At 36.0% G+C, this 18,309-nt stretch overlaps 1 protein-coding gene across 2 annotated transcripts; it reads right to left on the reverse strand.

Annotated features, from left to right (window-relative positions):
- Positions 1-8,533: 8,533 nt before the first annotated feature.
- On the reverse strand, positions 8,534-18,078 carry LOC121304495 (thioredoxin-like protein 1). 2 transcript variants are annotated; one of them, XM_041235662.1, is made up of 8 exons: positions 17,853-18,078; positions 16,785-16,881; positions 15,634-15,807; positions 15,275-15,397; positions 13,896-13,965; positions 11,059-11,231; positions 10,782-10,886; positions 8,534-8,780 (listed from the first exon to the last, which is right to left on the reverse strand). In XM_041235662.1, exons 1-8 carry the CDS (start codon positions 17,948-17,950, stop codon positions 8,751-8,753), a joined length of 870 nt encoding a protein of 289 aa, XP_041091596.1. In that variant the 5' UTR covers positions 17,951-18,078; the 3' UTR covers positions 8,534-8,750. The 2 variants fall into 2 exon arrangements, with proteins under 2 accessions (XP_041091596.1, XP_041091602.1); XM_041235668.1 differs by having other exon boundaries at positions 17,791-17,869.
- Between the last annotated feature and the right edge of the window lie 231 nt (positions 18,079-18,309).

Here is an 18,309-nt window from a genome sequence, read left to right on the forward strand (position 1 = left end):
AAACATTCCGCCTCCACTCCACTGGATTCCTCTTGAAAACATGTTAAGCTCCTGAAGATAAACTATGGGCCATTTACCCCCTTTGTAACTAATCATAAGTGTGACCCAATATCTAAATAATGTGGTTTGAATAAGGTCTAGTCTGCTTCCTTTTGCTATTACTTACATTTTTCTCTTGCTTAGTGAACCAGATTGTTTCTTAATGTTTCAGCTAACAAGTTGAATGATAGCATTTTAGTTACTGTACATGCATTATGATTACATTATCAGCTTGTTAACACTCATGTCACTGTTAACCCTTACAATATTGTATAATATAATCCAGATGCCAGCATTTCCTTTTCAGAATTTTTTTTTTTAAATATACACAAGAAAGTAGTCATGTCAAATGTATCACAGTAGTTATTATATGTAAAACTGGAAAAGTTTCTGTGTTAAACCACCTGTTCTGAGCTTTTTTGTATGCTTTATCCATTGACACCAGTCTGCCTTGCCATTTGGGACTATTGGCCTCAAAATGTGCCAAGAACAGCAAACCCTCTCCAAAAGTTAATTGAATTTGTTCATGAGTTATTTTGCGCCAAAGAAAGGGTTAGATGCAGAATGACACGAAGACAGTTTGTTTTAATGAAATACAATTTATATACTGATGTATGTTTAAATATTGTTACACACAAACAAACAACAAAAAAAAAACCTTGGCATTTCAAAACAGGAAGTCCTTCTTCGAGGTTCTTTGGCACCTCACAGGTATTTCCATAGCAACCTATTAAAAATGAACCTTAACTCTGAAGTTTTATTAAGATGGTCCACCGCTGAACCTGATATGTATTGTCGGGGGCAGGAACATCACTATAGCTTGCTCTAGCAACAATACAGAATTACACCTGTAAATGTTCTCAGTAAAATAAAAACACAGTGAGGTATAAAGGTAATCCCATATTTTATTTCTGTTTAGTTTCTTGGGCTATTATTCAATTGGTAGATTACATTAACGAATCCTAATGCAGTACAGTAAGTAACAGGCTGTTTGGTCCATAGATGGTCCATAAAGTGACATGGTTTGGGAAAGGCTGAAAAAGAGAAAAACATAAAAGTACTGTAGCTTCAAGTTACATTTTCTTGTTCCATGTCTTCCTCATCCATTTGCTATCATTCAGAGTGGCTCCAATGGCAATTCCTCAGACATGTCTTTTTTTTTTAAATTCTGTGTTAAGGTGCGTTGATTATGAGTTTAGGAGCTACTTTTTAGTTCAGTTTGCTTGCCATGGACATATGTAATGTAGCCAGTGTCTTTATACGAGTAAGCCCTAACACCATCTGGTGTACTGCAGTGTACCGCAGACACAAAGAAACATCATCAAATGTGACAAATCACTAGTTGGCATTGAATTGTACTTCTCCAAAGACATTGGCTAATCTAGCAGCCTATGTTACATGCATCTGTGGCAGGCAGTCTGAACCGAAGAGCAGCTCATTAAAAAAAAGGTAATGGGGGGGAAAAAAGTGTTTGAGAAATAATACTTAGAACCACTTGGAAAGATGACAAACATCATAAAAAGAAGAAAAAAGATTGAAGTTACTTAAGAGTTTTTAATCTGAAGTGTTGTATACAGAAGGCTGGAAAGGGTCAGAAAGCATGCACTAAGTAATAGAAAAATTATATTTTATTTGTCAAACATTGCCACTTTAAAAACATGACCATTTGTTTTAATCAGCAAAGCTTTCCCCTCTCAAATATTAACCAGATTCGATTTGCAGTGGCAATTAATTAAAACAGAACTAATTCACGCTGTTTCTCCTATGCTCGAACAGGTACAGCCACTAACACCATTATTATTCAAGGCAACTTCCCAGTGATGTAATCTGCATGAAAGAATTCCTGAAGAATACATGTATTGAAAATCTTGTCAAATAAGTTAATGATTTCACCAACAGTGTCAAATGTTTTTGGGTTGTCTTAAATACTTAAGGTCTTTTGTTGTTGTTAGAAAAGTATGCATGGTAATGAGTTACCTGAATAAATATGCAAGTTGAACGCATTGTCCTGAAAAGTTGTCGGTTCATATGAGGAAGGGGTATGTTACACAGGTGGAACCATTTACAAATCTGCTGAATTTAATTTAGCAAATGGAAAACGTTGTGATTCTTCGCCCTTTGAGCATTAAATTAAATTCAGCAGATTTATCCCCAGGTTGGGGTAACTGTAGGGAATCCATTTTAATGATCTAAACTCCATAATATCTTAAATGAGCCACCAATTAAATAATAAATAGGACCCTGCCTTGTGTTTACATAATATTACAGTTCAAATACATTAGAGATCCCCTTGCACTGGAAGAGAGGTTGTTTTACACAATCTGTTTCTGTATATAAATCTAGTATTACGGGTTATTTTGCTTTAATTTACTTATGCATACATGTATTTAATGTTTTTACTACTTGTTCCATTACAGGGTGAAGTATTGTCATTTGTTCACAATCAGTACACGTTCAGGAATATAGTGAAGTGGGTTCAAAATAAACTTAAATTAAAAATGTGTCAAGTGTGTGTGTGTATGTATGTATGTATGTATATATATATATTATTAATCTGCACAGGTTTTTCTTTTGCTGTATGTCTATTCTTGGGTTATTTTATATTTTAAAACCCAGTAACTGAGCATTGGATGAAGTGTGCATTTGCTGACATCTAGTGGACACAACTCCAAACAGCAATCCCGTCAGTTAAAATGGAGGGAAGCTAAGCACTCTGTGCCTACAACATTATTTTATAACCACACAATTAGTTAAGTATATATGAATATCCACAGACACATTACCTGGCAACTAAAATAAAACGTAAATTCAAACAAAAATACTACAGAAGCATGTGGTTCTGTTATTTTTGTAACATGTACCCTAGTATTTCTGGTAGATTTTTTCAAATAGGACATTTCATTAACTAGTAAATGGATAAAACCCCACACTAAATACATGTAACATTGCTTTAAGTATAATGGTATTGTCATGTGGGCGGCACAGTGGTTAGCGCTGCTGCCTCACAGCACTGGGGTCTTAGGTTCAAATCCAGCCTAAGGATCTGTTTGTGTAGAGTTTGCATGTTCTCCCTGTCTTCACTTGGGTAATAGCTAGCTATTCAGTCCAAAGACATGCTGTTCAGGTTGATTGGTCACTCTAAATTGTTCTGAGTGTGTGTGGTGCCCTAAAATGGACTGGCATCCTATCTAGGGTGTAGTCCCACCTTGCACCTTGTGTTTGCCAGGTTAGGCTCTGGCTCACTGTGTTAAGGATAATGGATGTCATATGTCTTGACCTATGTGTTCATTTGACTGAAAAAAAAAATGTAGTAGAAATCTCAGAAGTAATTAGGAGCCATTTACATTTTGGTATATTAAAGGCTTAACGAATTAACGAATGCCACTCCTATGTTATATACTTCCTATTGAAATGTGCCTTTAACAATTATATTCACTCAAAGTTTCCTATCTCTAAGACTTACTAGTCTTTAAAACAATTTGCTTTAGCTGCCTGCATGCTTTTTCAGGACCTGTGGGTGCCTGTCTACTAGACTGAAATGTGCAAAAATATCCTGTTCAATTTCCTTCCGCAGAGAGCAACCACTGACTCATAACCAACAAGAGTGACCCAAGCAAGCTCAGCTGGCCATTAACTAGATACTTCAAGTAATTTCACTGAATGTAATTAATCAGTGTTTAAACCTTTGTCACAATAGGAGCTGTTGAAAAGAAATAGCTTCCCTACTCAAGGTCTGTTTCCAATCTTACGCAAGTAATTGCACCTACAGGCTGCTTTGTAGTACCGTCAAAACAGAAGTTATATATGCAGGCTAAGTAAACCATTTAAACCAGTTTTGCCAGTCACTATTGTAGAAAAAAAACATTTCCCATGTAAAAGAAATTGCAATTCCTAGAAAACAGATAACATATTGGGGTAGAACTGCACTTGGGAAAGGGCTTGCTCAATAAGATAATTTATATGGAGACCAGATCATTAGCTACAAAGGATTATAAGCTATTTAGTAAACTGTGGCTGTGATATGGTTGGTGATCCTTAATGAAGATCATCCACACTCCTGAGGTCATGAGAAGAGTACCCCAGTGATCTCTCTGTATTTCTTCATAGCCACCCAAAAGACATCCTGAAATGATTATGCCCCCATTGCCCTTGGAGCATTAGAGGATTTCATATTTACTAAGACAAGGCCATCAATGCAATATTATCTTTGAAAAATAAGGCCTGAACATTTAGCCTTTTAAGTATTCTATATAAATGTTTTCCCTGACTGTTCCTATGGATCATTTGGTTTTATGAATCCACCTTACTGAAAATGTTATATATGTGAAGCAGGGCTGCATCATCCACACAATTGCCATGCTTTTACAAACAGCAAATAATAATTTTTTTCTCCCCTATTTAGCGATGTCTCCATTAAGATGTCTCATTTTATTATACAAGCATTCCCAGGAGAGAGACAGGCATCAATCAAATTTACACAGGCGAACAGTTAAAAATCATTCAAAATACAATTCATTAAAAACAATTACAATGCTTAGCTGATAAATACAATATATATATATATATATATATATATATATATATATATATATATATATATATATATATATATATATATAATATTAGTATTTTCACATTCCTTGCATTTTAATGAGCAAGTCAGTTGGTACATATTATTGGAAAGCAGTTCTCCAGACTTCTGTAAAAATGTGTTATATGCATATAATAAGGTTTTGCTTGTGCAGTAGCTGGACCCTGTTGGCGATAAGAAAATTCTGGATTAAATTTGGTAGAAGCCTAATTTCACAGTCTGTTCCCATAAAAGAAGGAATAAATGTGCAGAGTAGCAGACGTAACTTCTTTATTTGCATGTTTAGTAGGACAACCAATGATTCTCTTGGGCTTCATTTCAGACCTGTTAAACTACACCGATTTGGACCATCTAAGATCAACAATGGTCATGTTAAATACTATATATATATACAGTGCCTTGCAAAAGTATTCAGACCCCTAACCAATTCTCTCATATTATCGAATTACAAATGGTACATTGAAATTTTGTTCTGTTCGATATTTTATTTTTAAACACTGAAACTCAGAATCAATTACACTATGTAACATAATTTTTGTTCCTGGGTAGTAAGTGTTATTTCCTAATTGCTTATGCCTCAAAAATATAGAAAATGGCTGTTATTCCCCACAAACTTTGCTTTTGTGAGCAGGACAGTGATATTTCAAAATATCACTATTTCCAATGGGAAAACAGGCAAATGTGTGTCTTTTCATTCACATAAAGTCAGAAAAAAACAACATATGAATCCAAATTAACATGTATTTATACTAAAGTAATACAAAAATGACTACAAAAGATTTAGAAGTGAGTAGTTTTTCGAGATTTATGATTATACTGTAAATATAAGTATTCGACCCCCACACATTAATATTTGGTAGAGCCACCTTTCGCTGCAATAACAGCTTTAAGTCTTTTGGGTTAAGTATGTACCAGCTTTGCACACAGTGTCAGAGTGATTTTGACCCATTCTTCTTGGGATATTTGCTCCAGGTTGTTCAGGTTGGTTGGACGACGCTTGTGGACTGCAATTTTCAAATAGTGCCACAGATTCTCAATGGGATTGAGATCAGGACTTTGACTAGGCCACTGTAGGACATTCACCTTTTTGTTCTTGAGCCACTCCAATGTTGCTTTGGCTTTGTGCTTCCGATCATTGTCCTGCTGAAAGGTGAATTTCCTCCCAAGCTTCAGTTTTTTAGCGGACTGAAGCAGATTCTCTTGCAGTATTTTCCTGTATTTTGCTCCATCCATTCTTCCTTCAGTTGTAGCAACATGCCCAGTCCCTGTTGATGAGAAGCATGATGCCCAGCATGATGCTGCCACCACCATACTTCACTGTAGGGATGGTGTGTTTTGAGGCATGGGCAGTGTTAGGTTTGCGCCACACATAGCGCTTTGAGTTTTGGCCAAAAAGCTCTATCTTGGTCTCATCTGACCACAAAACCTTTTCCCACATCACAGCTGGGTCACACTCATGCTTTCTGGCAAACTCCAGACGTGCTTTCAGATGGCACTTTTTGAGTAACGGCTTCTTTCTTGCCACCCTCCCATACAGGCCAGTGTTATGCAGAGCTCTTGATATGGTTGACTGGTGCACCATTACTCCACTCCCAGCCACTGAACTCTGTAGCTCCTTCAAAGTGATTGTTGGTCTTTCTGTGGCTTCTCTCACAAGTCTCCTTCTTGTTTGAGCGGAGTTTTGAGGGACGGCCTTTTCTTGGCAGTGCCTGGGTGGTTGATGTAGCTTCCAATTCCTGATATTGATCCAACTGTGTTCACTGGGATATCCAAACACTTGGATATTATTTTGTACCCTTTCCCTAATCTATGCATTTGTATTACTTTCTCTCTAACTTCTGTAGAATGCTCTTTGGTCTTCATTTTCCTTCAGATTCACAGCCTTACCAATGATCCTTCAATAGTGGGGTTTTTATCCAGAAAATGTGACAGCAACTTTAATGGTTCACAGGTGGAGGCCAATGGTAAGGTAATTGTACCCTCGTTAGGGCAATTTCTTTCATTGGTGCAAACTGGGAGCTTCCACAGCACAGGGGTTGAATACTTAAGCAAGCAAGATATTTCAGTTTTTTTTTTTTCTTGATAATATTTCCCAACATAAAACCAATGCCACCTTACAAAAATTGATTCTGAGTTTCAGTGTTTAAAAATAAAATATCAAACAGAATGAAATTTCAATGCACCATTTGTAATTCGGTAATATGAGAGAATTGGTCAGGGGTCTGAATACTTTTGCAAGGCACTGTGTGTGTGTGTGTGTGTATATATATATATATATATATATATATATATATATATATATATATATATATATATATATATATATATATACACACACACACACACACACACACACATACATACATACATACATATACATATATATAGATATATATATATATACACATACAGTGCCTATAGAAAGTCTACACCCCCTTGAACTTTTTTCACGTTTTGTTGTCAGTGCCTCAAAGTTTCATGCATTTAAATGAGGATTGTTTCCCCCACTTACCTACACACCATATTTCACACTGTTAAGGGGAAAAAAGTTTTTATTGAGAATATATATATTAAAAATACAAAACTGAAAAATCATAACTGGATAAGCACTTTTCGCAGCAATTACAGCCGAGTCTGTTCTTTGGGTGATGCGTTGTGTTGGGTTTGTGCCAAACATAACCCTTTTCATTTAGAACACAAAGTTCCATTTTAGTTTTGTCAGACCACAAAACTTTTTGCCACATGGCTACAGAATCTCCTGAGTGTTTTTTGGCATAGTTCAAATGGGATACAAGGTGGGCTTTCTTGAATAATGGCTTCATTCTTGCCACCCTACCATACAGGCAAGATTTGTGGCGTGCTTGGGATATTGTTGTCACACGTACACTTTGACCAGTCTTGGCCATAAAAGCCTGTAGCTCTTGTAAAGTTCCAATTGGCCTCTTAGTAGCCTCTCTGATCAGTCTCCTTCTTGCTCGGTCATCCAGTTTGGAGGGACGGCCTGATCTAGGCAGGGTCCTGGTGGTGCCATACACCTTCCACTTCTTCATAATCGTCTTGACCGTGCGTCAAAGGATATTCAAGGTCTTTGATATTTTCTTTATACCCATCCCGATCTGTGCCTTTCAATAACTTTGTCCCGAAGTTCTTTTGAAAGCGCCTTGGTGCTCATGGTTGAGTCTTTGCTTTGAAATGCGCTACCCAGCAGAGGGAACCTACAGGAACTGCTGAATTTATCCTGAAATCAGATGAATCACTACAATTTAACACAGGTGGAGGCCACTTATCCTGGTGTGTGATTTTGAAGGCGATTGGTTACACCCGAGGGAATTAAGGATTGCTATTACAAAGGGGGTTGACACTTATCCAACCAAGCTATTTTAGTTTTTATTTTTAATTAATTTTCTACACATTTCTAGAATATTTTTTTCACTTGGAAGTTGTGGGGTAGGATGTGTATAAATGAAAAAAACCAAACAACTATTTAAATTCCAGGCTATAAGGCAACAAAAGAAAATGTTGAAAGGGGGAATAAACTTTCTATAGGTACTGAAAGGTGGTGTGTGTAAACTTATCTATATATATATATGTATATATATATATATGTATATATATATATATATATATATATATATATATATATATATATATATATATATATATACACATACACACACACACACACACACACACACACACACACACATATGTATATAAATGACCACTGGAATTAATTGCCTAATACTTTACGTTTACAAAGACATTCTTAGTGGAACATACAGTAAATGAAGTAAGCAACACTGACAACTGCAGACAAATTGCACAAAACTTAAAACTAACCATGCAGGTGCCAATCTAATTCAAGATTCCATCTCCTTAAAAAATTTAACAAATCAACGTGCCTTTGAAAAAGGATTACATTTATTTACAATATTTAGCAGATTACAATAAAAATGCTCAAATGACTTGCCTCAATAGAAGCAGTGACTAATTCTTTGAAAATGAAAATTATTAGAAACAAGAACTCTGTTGCTGCTGTATTTCAGCTATTCAGAGAGCATTGGCAAAGTGAGGTCCTTGACATAAATGCAGCACGATGTCTTGATTCCTCGTCATCAGTTTAGTGGCTTTCTCCTTTTTTACCTACAACCTAGGGAGACAAGAACATATTTGTCATAACGGTCAGCTTGCTTGAACACAAGATTACCAACTTTAACTGCAAGAGGTATTGCTTGTCAAACTGTAAATGTTAAAGATCACACATTTTTCCTCGATCTTTTCATGAGAACTTTGAAGAAATGAGCACACATTTATCTGTACTGCCAAATTAAATAAATAACGAGACTCGTAACACTGCGACTGAATTTCAAAAGACAGTTATACAGGGACTAACATTAAAAAGCACAGATTTAAGTGAAAACATTTTAACATAAAGCAAGGTTCAATAGTATACATTATTCTTAAGATCAGCAAAATTACAAGAACACGGACAAGTCTAATCAACCGACGGCTGCATTCACACTGGGTCTGTTTCAAAACGGACTCGGACTGGTTTGTTTAGTTTGAAACAATATATCAATCTGCTTGCTGTTCACAATTCTCTGCAAGCAAAGGGACCGAGTTTGTTTCGATGTGAGCTAAAGTTCTTTTTTTTTTTTTTTTTTGGCTCCTTTCCATTTTTTTTTTCAGGACCGAGTTTGTTTTGTGTTCAGAATGCAGTTTGCAAGTGCACTCGGTTCTTTATATGGTCTGTGAAACGGATGTTTACACTATCCTTCAAGGTAACTTGAAAGATGGCAGCTATTGAAGTACTGCTCCAGTTTTTAACAGCATTTTGCTGCAGAAGAAAGCAGGGACATTTCACTAATTTAATGAATTCAGTTGCAGCGGTTCAGATTAATGCGTAAAAACGGCAGGTACGCAGTTTAAAAATCCAAAACACACACTAAATTTAAATTGAATGCGTAAAAATATGCATAGCAATTTTGCTGCAGTTTGTCTGCCTCCCCCACAACTTCTACTAGCAACTACATCTCCCATAATACAATGTCTTCAATTACTAGGGAACTGTACAGAATTAAAATCAACACAACAAACATTATCCAATCTCTGGCTAGCCCTGTTGTATTTGCAGCCAATCACAGTTAGAATAAGAAAATTCAAAGCTACACAGGTTGAAGCATAAACACCACAGTCCAGCTACAAATCCAACTGGAACCACTGTCAGAGGCAGCTAAACAAAAGGTGCCTATAATATTAAACTAACTGTTTTATAACTTATTAATGTATTTCCTTATTTTATTTATATGTATGGATGTATACTGAAGTTTTAACATGTTCACTGAGTTTAATGTTAAAATATAACAAAATTAAAAAGATCGGCAAAATTACTAGAACAGCGGCAAGTTTAATCAAACTAAGGCTGTATTCACACTGAATCTGTTTCAAACAGATCCATTGTTTATTTTATTTTTGAATGGTGCTAACACAATCTAATAATACTCTGCTATTATCTTGCTGAGCACACAGATCCAAAACCAGGACGATTTAACAATTGTACTGTTTCCGACCAGGACAAAAGACGAAGGCTGTTTTTGCTCTACTTGTTTCCTCAGAATATTAACTAAATTATGTGTGAAATGTTTACTTCCAAGTCAGGTTATCTTTTATAGTTTGATTCCTATGTGAAAAAGGACTGAGTCCAGCAGTTGTTCACATTGAGGCTTAGCAAGCAAACCAGACAAACAGACAGAGACAACATCTTTCGGTGGACTCAGTACTGTTAGTTTCCCAAGCAAACATTTCACAAACAAACAAACCCTATAAAACAGACCTAGTCTAAAGTGCAAACAATTAAAAGCTTCTAACCTGCTTCAATAGCTGTGTGCGCCCTGGTAGTCAAATTATTGTTTGTATAGGAATGTTATAATCCACCACCCCCCCCCCCCCCCCCCCCCCCATTGTGTCGTCCCCCCCCCCCCCCCCCCCCCCCCCCCCCCCCCCCCCCCCCCCAAAGGATAAATAATTTTGTATTTTATTAATGGATCAGCGTTAGTTTTCATCTCTATATAAACTCTACTTATTCACTGGTTATGATAAAAAAAAAAAAAAAATAAAAAAAAAAAATCAGGTTAGAAAAAAAGCTTCTTACCCGTTTGAAGTCATTCATGTTTGTGGATTGTACTGGGGTGCCAATAAAAGTTAAATAGTTCACTTTTGTTGTTTCTTCATTGCCCTGGTTTGATTTTATAAATAGCTGGGGAAAATAAATTATAAATTACAGTATTTGAATAATGTACTTGTTCACTGTATACAATTAAAACAAGATAAACCATTATGTTCTTAATTGTTTTATATTTTCAAAAGATTATTTAAAACTTGGTGATGCATTTTTTTTAATAAAGGTATTCAACAGGCTTTTCACTTACAGTTACACTGTTGACATTCTGAAATTTCACATAACGCAGCGGTATTAGGCTGTCTTCCTTAACGTCGTCTTCTGTTAAGTCTAGGGCTTGGGTAGGTTCACTTCTCTCAGCATCATCAAAGTCCATAGAGCGTGGAAGATTAATAAATATTTTCACGTACTTTGGGGCTTGAGCTGCAAACAAGAGGAAAAAACAACAAGTTGTAATTTTGTTACACAAAGGTACAGTTTGCACAAATCAAAATAGCAGCAGAAGTAACAACTAAATAATTAAAACAAGAGTTTCTCTTGGACATCCAATGATAAGATGGATAACATTCGCCATTTATATTACTGTGTACTTTGTGTGTAGGACGTATTGTTTCCAATATTTTCTTTTTTTAAAATCACAATCGTTTAACAAATTTAACATTTTTATTAATGTTAAATCTTATTTCAACAGTAGGACTGACAGAGAGACTTAATTTACAAAGAAACACGTGGCATTCAGAAGACAAAGTGGAAGTGTAAAGTGGTGGACATTTGCTTTAAGTATCTATAGAAATAATAATTACACACATCTTCATTTGACTATATACAGTTGTATGCAAAAGTGTGGGCACCCCTGGAAAAAATGTATGTTACAATGAATCTTTCAGTAAACAGAAGTTGAACTGACCTCTACATGGTACAAAGTTAAACATGACACCTTTCTGCAAATTTTAATACAAGATTACTATTTATTTGCATTTATTACAGATTCAAAATAATAAACAAAAGTGAACATGGCGCGTGCAAAAGTTTGGGCACCCTGTCACTTAGTACGTGGTAACACCTCCTCTGGCAGATATAACTGCTTCCAAACATTTCCTGTAGCCAGCTAACAGTCTTTCTATTCTTGCCTTTGGAATTTTTTCCCACTCTTCCTTGCAGAACTCTTCCAGCTCAGAAATATTCTTAGGGCTCCTTGCATGCATTGCATGTCTGAGATCTTCCCACAGATTTTCAATAATAAAAGTCTGGGGACTGATGGCCATTCCAAAACCTCTCCCCTTCCTTCTTGGAAATATTTCATGGTTGATTTTGAGGTATGTTTTGGATCATTGTCTTGCTGAAATATTCAACCTATTTTCAGCTTCAGTGTCCTTACTGACTTTAGGACAGTTGCTTCTAGGATTTGTTGATATTTAGTTGAATCCATTCTTCCTTCCACCAGCACAATATTTCCAGTTCCACTGGCTGCCACACAACCCCACAGCATAATAGAGCCACCCCATGCTTAACAGTTGGCAAGGTGTTCTTTTCTTGAAATGCTTCACCCTTTTTCCTCCAAATGTACCTTCTTTGGTTGTGGCCAAACAGTTCAATTTTCGTTTCATCAGTCCAAAGCACATTGTTCCAAAAAGCTTCAGGCTTGTCAAGGTTTTCTTTTGCATACTTTAGATGCTGACTTTTGCGATTGAGGTCGTAGAAAAGGCTTCCTTCTGACAACTCTCCCATGCAGATCCTTGTTGTGTAAGGTACGCTGTAATGTGGACCTGTGAACAACTACTCCAGTGTCAGCTAAACAATTTTGAAGGTCCTTTGCAGTGACCTGTGGGTTCTGTTGTGCAGATCTGACCAGTTTTTGGGCAAGTCCATGTGATTTTTTTCTTGGTCTTCCAGATCTTGCCTTGACTTTAACCGTTCCATTTAACTTCCATTTCTTGACAATGTTTCTGACAGTTGAAATTGCTAGCTGGGAGTATTGAGTTTCTCATAGCCCTCTCCTGTTTTGTGAAAGTCCATTATCTTCATTTTCAAGTCCTCAGACAACTGCTTAGAGGAGCCCATGGTTGTTGAAACCAGGAAGAACAACCATCACAGTCTGATAGATTAGAAGGTATGAAGTTACTTCAGAGTAATAGTTCAACACTGGAATTTACTTCACCTGACTAACTGAAGCCCTAACGAGTGAATCAACCTTTCTTGGTCTTAGTAATCTTCTTTTTAAGAAGTAATTAAGAATGGTCCAAAAGGGTGCACAAACTTTTGCACGCGCCCTGTTCACTTTTGTTTATTATTTTTTCCAGGGGTGCCCAAACTTTTGCATACAACTGTAGGTCTGACATGTGCAGTTCTGAAAGAAATACAGAAAAATAAATAATTTTAATATGTGATATTATACCAGAACTTTAAAGGGGTGTGGACAATACAAAAGGTAACACAGCATAAAAGTATTAATGTCCGACATAGCGGTCATTGCAGCTAGATAATTAAATGGCAGGTGTCTTTAGTAGCTGCTTCAGTAGGTCTCAGCTGAACTTAAAAAAAAATATATATATATTGAGTTGAGTTTTCTGACATTTCTTATATTTATTCTAGAGATAACATTGGACATGCTACAAGATCACTCATTTATCACTGTGGACAGAAAGCGAATAAACTAATCTTAACTAAATATGAATCAAAACATAGAATTTGTTAGCCAGAATGACGGTCGTAACTTGTGCCAAAGTAGTGACCACAAAGTTGATTGTATGGATAAATAATTATTAAACAGTTATGTTTTCCTTTAAAAGCTGTCATTTGTACTTTATGGATTTGAGGTAACAGTAGTTAAATCTGTTTCTGCAACACCAACATTTTTCATAATGTTGCGATGCATTCAAGTCTAGCACTTGTGTCCAAGTATTGTACATTGTACTTTAAAATGATAACATTTTCTGCATATTGCAGTTTTAAACAAATGTACTTCCTTCATGCAACTGTTGAAACTTACTGTAACTGCAATCATGAAAGCATGGCACATCATTGTTTTATAAACATCCTTCACCCGTGGTGCCAAACAAATAAATACAATTAAATAAATAAACCTACCAACATCAATAGCGTGAAGTTTCATTGAAAAAAGCTTCACTGGTTGATTGAAGGCCATCGTAATTAGCAGCTGAAATAACAGAGAAATTGTATATTATAACAATACACATTTAAAAGCAGATTTATTTTCTATTCAACGCTACTTCTGTAACATTATCAGCAAATTCTTAAAGCTGAACACTTTGTTCATAAACACTTTAGGTCAAGCGTAATGGCTTGAGGTGAAATGTTTTGACATGCAATAAACGACTTCATTTCTAGTACTAAAAAGAGGTTTCCAAAAACAATGAAAAGTTAAAACACTATCCAGGAACCAAAGATTATATTACAAAACATGAAACTCCTCTAGAGTTATATACTGCTTATACAGTGAGAAAGAGAAACCATTACATTTGGGTAAGATTAGTTTTATACTAAATATTTTAGTTTGACAAGGGAGAGCTGCCTAATGAAGTGACAAAACACAGTAATATTTAACAAATATAAAAATCATATGCAGCACCCTGGACACATTTTGGACCATGTACAGCTAATACTGCCATGATGCCATCAGCTGTCTAAACCTGGTGCATAGTCTGTGACCACATTAGTAGGAGGAGCAATAGCCCATATTTACACAAATGTTGTACCCATGTAGTCGTATAAGCAATAATGTTGCAGTGCATCAAAGTAACAGCACTAATGGAGGGCTTCTGCTGATGGCTTTACAAAACAAATCGGAATATGTTACAGTTCCAATATCTTTAATCGACGTTTTGAAAAATTAAATGGAATCTAACATACCTAGAAAGAAACAATTTTTGCTCTACACTGAAGGCTTTCCAACACCATGCAAGTTGGCCTCACAAAAACTAAATTGTGCAAAGCCTAGTAGCCTGTCTTGAAATGCAATCCTATAGGTAAAGAGACAGAAATAGAGTACAACAAAACACTTGAACTAAATCAGAAGGTGTATCTTTAAATTTCAAATTCTCATTTACCTTTCCTCTAAGCAGCACAGTCTCTTGGCATAAACTGAAGATACATTTTTATTTCAAACTAATTGGAATTGATGTGCATGAGAAATCCAACTACTCATCTATGTGCAGTTATACAGATTAATAGCATAAAACAAATAGATTAAAAGAAACCTCAGTCTGGCATCATAGACAATTAATGTATAATGTATTAGTAGCAGCAGTTTAGAAGCACTTACCAAGGAATAGTGTCAGATTCGAAATTAGTTGAGTGACAGGAGAGTTTGGCATCACCTTGGTCTTTTTGCCTGTAACTCTTGAGACAACACTTATTTCCTAGTAAATATTTAAGCTGCTGCTCATATAATTTATATTCAGTGCAGGAAAGAATGAAGTTTGTACCAGGATGGACATTTCACTTACCTGTTCATCACAATCCGATTCTAGGAAGGTTAGATCTTTTCGTAATCCATTTTCAAACCCATGGTCATCACTTTCATTAAGGCACTCACATCCAGCTTTGTTTGCAAATGGCATAAGATCCATCTAAAATAGCATTTAATCATTTAATTAATGAATAACTTAAAGATTTTTTTTTAAAGAAACAACTTATTTTTGTAACTTGGAAAGCTTCACAGAAATGTGTTTGTTCCGGATGCCAAGGATAATGGATCGCTGTATTCCCCTGTCCCATAACATGCTTCATGAGACATTGTACCTTTATTAAAACATGGACACTTGAGCTTCATCAGATAGATTTTACAAGACATTCAGGTACTCACATATCCTTTGGGGATATCCGAGTCCTCGTTGCTTCCTGGGTCGTTTTCTAGATGCTGTTTTATCTTCTCCTCTAGTCCCGAGGCATCAGCCCCCTGATACTGATCAACTCGCACTTTGTTCCGGAAAAACAAAAATGTAGGTGTTGCCGATATATTGTTTCCAGCAGCAGTTGCCTGCAAAGTAAATAGAAAAATGAATAAAAAAGAGAAAATCTGACACTCTTAGAAATGTGTGATCCAGCTGCTTTTCAATATGGATTCTTGAACTTTGTTGCATCTGTCTTTCTACCAAGTTTCAGATTGTTGTGAAAATTTGCTATAACAGACAATCACACAAATGATGAAGGCAAATTAAACTGATTTGAACATGTCAAATTTAAACCAGAGATATTTAGCTGCCAAGCACACTAGAAGATGCAGTAGCCTCGTGAGTCAACCACTAAATTGTGGCTTTGTAATTACCTTTTCTGTAATGATCTAAAAATGTTAGTTGGAAGCAGGTCTTGACAGTGTTAATGTATATTCCATAATTAAAGGTTGAGTAACCTGCTTTTTTGCCAGCTGGAAAAAAAAATTTGTCAAACAGCATTGCAACTCCTAAAGGGGTTCATTATTTCAACATCTTGAGAGAGCGATATGTGATACATAATTACAGAGATACTTGTTTTTGATTGGATAGCTATTTCAACAGCTAGAGAATGCAGTCTAATGAATCTGGCTAGTGGGATGCACCACAACCATTCAGCATTAACCAACATTTGATTTTCTCTTGTCAATTGACAATAATGGATATCGGAATATGAAGGAGCTATGTGTACAGCTTTACAACATTAACTTGTACTTGGATTAAAAAAGAAAGAGAACAAAAAAGCTTTTAGCAGTAAAAACATAGCTGGCCATGAAGTGACTACAGCAATTAAACAGTAAAGCATTCTGCCTTCCTATTAAAGGTAATCAATTCATTGATATATCAGCATTCAATTATTTCTGGAACCGAGACTAGTTGAGTCATAACAGGATGTCACACAAGAAAAAGAAAAGATTCCTGTCGAACTAACTCAAACATACAGTATAAATGATGAAATTATACAGTAACACACCAGCACAAGTTGGCTCACTTCAGGCAGGGTCCTACGGGTGAAATTGCTTACCTGGCACTGATGAACATCCACTTCAAGAAAAACTGCCTGGGGGTATTTATTGCTCAGCATATTAAAAGCGGGTGCTATTCTTACACAAGGTCGGCAGCTTTAAAAGAAACAAAATACATCAATGAGCATATATTTGTTGAAAAACAGTACAAGTGCTCAATCTGCAATAAAACTTTTTCAATCCCAAACAGCTCTAAATTATTGTCAGCATCAACCATTAGAATGACTAATTCTAAAGTTACAACTCTGGAGAGAGCTGCTCATATGCAAGGCAGGGAGTTTTTTCTACAGCATAGTCTTCTAGCAGTTTCCATCCATACAGGTAGATACTTGTGAGTAAGCAATGCTGAGTCAAAGCCATTAAAATAATTTATTGCTAGATACTTGCTAGGGACCTTTTTTAAAAAATACTCAGTTACATGGACATTATATACATCACAAACAAGGGCTGCTAACCACATAGTTGAAACACAAACTTAAAGTTACCATAAACTTCAACACAAAATGAGACCATGTTTCAATTTAGATAAAGTATTGCACTTCCTATTGAAAACTATGCTGTAACAACCGAACAATAGGCTACAGTTTCGTTGTATTGGTCCAGCTTTCTGGTCCAATCATGAGCCAATAATCATAACGAAATGGCGTATAAATATATGTGCTTACAAGCACCGATTAAATTACGGTTTCATTTGTAAATGCAAATACAGTTCATATAGAACTGACTAACTGTCAAACAATTACCTACTCCTAACTATATTTTTAAAACAAATGCAATATAAAAATATCCTAATTTCAAAGTATAATCAACAAAGCAAAATAAAGGCGTATTTAACTAACATTTTTACTAAAGTATACACACCACTTTAAATATTGTACTTGACTACTGTTTTGAGTTCTTATGAGTTAAAACAGATGTAAAGCAGATTAACCACTTTAAAATAAAATAAACAGCGCGTAACCCTATTTTTTTATTTTTTAGTTAGCCTATGGTAAGAATCATCACCGCTGTTTCCTTGCCGGTCGCACAATGGCCGGGGCCTGTGTGAATGGATTTCCCCATCTTACCCGGCCATAGTGAACTTAACTACGGTGAGCCTGGAACCGGCGCTGGTGAGCTCTGGCTGGAACTCCGAGTCATTCCCGATTATCTTCACTCCGACCATTTTATGTAAAAAAAAAAAAAAAATACCACAACAGGTCGTGGTTTTTTTTTTTTTTTTTTTTTTTTTTTTTACACGTCTTGAAACACACTGTGATATTGTCAATACTTTCTGAAAGAGACCACAAATTCTAACTTGTGTTAGCAAAAGAACCACAACTCGCTTAACACACAGCAAACACGCCCTGTCAATTCACTTGACGGTAGACACGCACTCTACCAATCAGAGGCACGATGAATAGGAAGGGACGGGGATTGCCCCTTAGCAACGACACAATTGCCTGGTAACTTTCGAACAAAACTCGCGTAAATGTCATAAGAGTGTCGCAAATTGCCAGAAAGTCCCAGAGCGTGTTGGTCTGA

This window comes from Polyodon spathula, chromosome 2 (genome assembly GCF_017654505.1).
Source record: "Polyodon spathula isolate WHYD16114869_AA chromosome 2, ASM1765450v1, whole genome shotgun sequence".
Taxonomy (NCBI): domain Eukaryota; kingdom Metazoa; phylum Chordata; class Actinopteri; order Acipenseriformes; family Polyodontidae; genus Polyodon; species Polyodon spathula.

Bases quoted from the DNA above. Each gene is read 5' to 3' on its own strand.
- LOC121304495 (XM_041235662.1), bottom strand. From the start codon at position 17,950: ATGGTCGGAGTGAAGATAATCGGGAATGACTCGGAGTTCCAGCCAGAG. The intron at 16,882-17,852 runs GTAAGATGGGGA...TTTCTTTTAAAG, and splicing joins GTTAAGTTCACTATGGCCGG to CTGCCGACCTTGTGTAAGAA. The intron at 11,232-13,895 runs GTAGGTTTATTT...TCTTGTTTGCAG, and splicing joins ACTTCACGCTATTGATGTTG to CTCAAGCCCCAAAGTACGTG.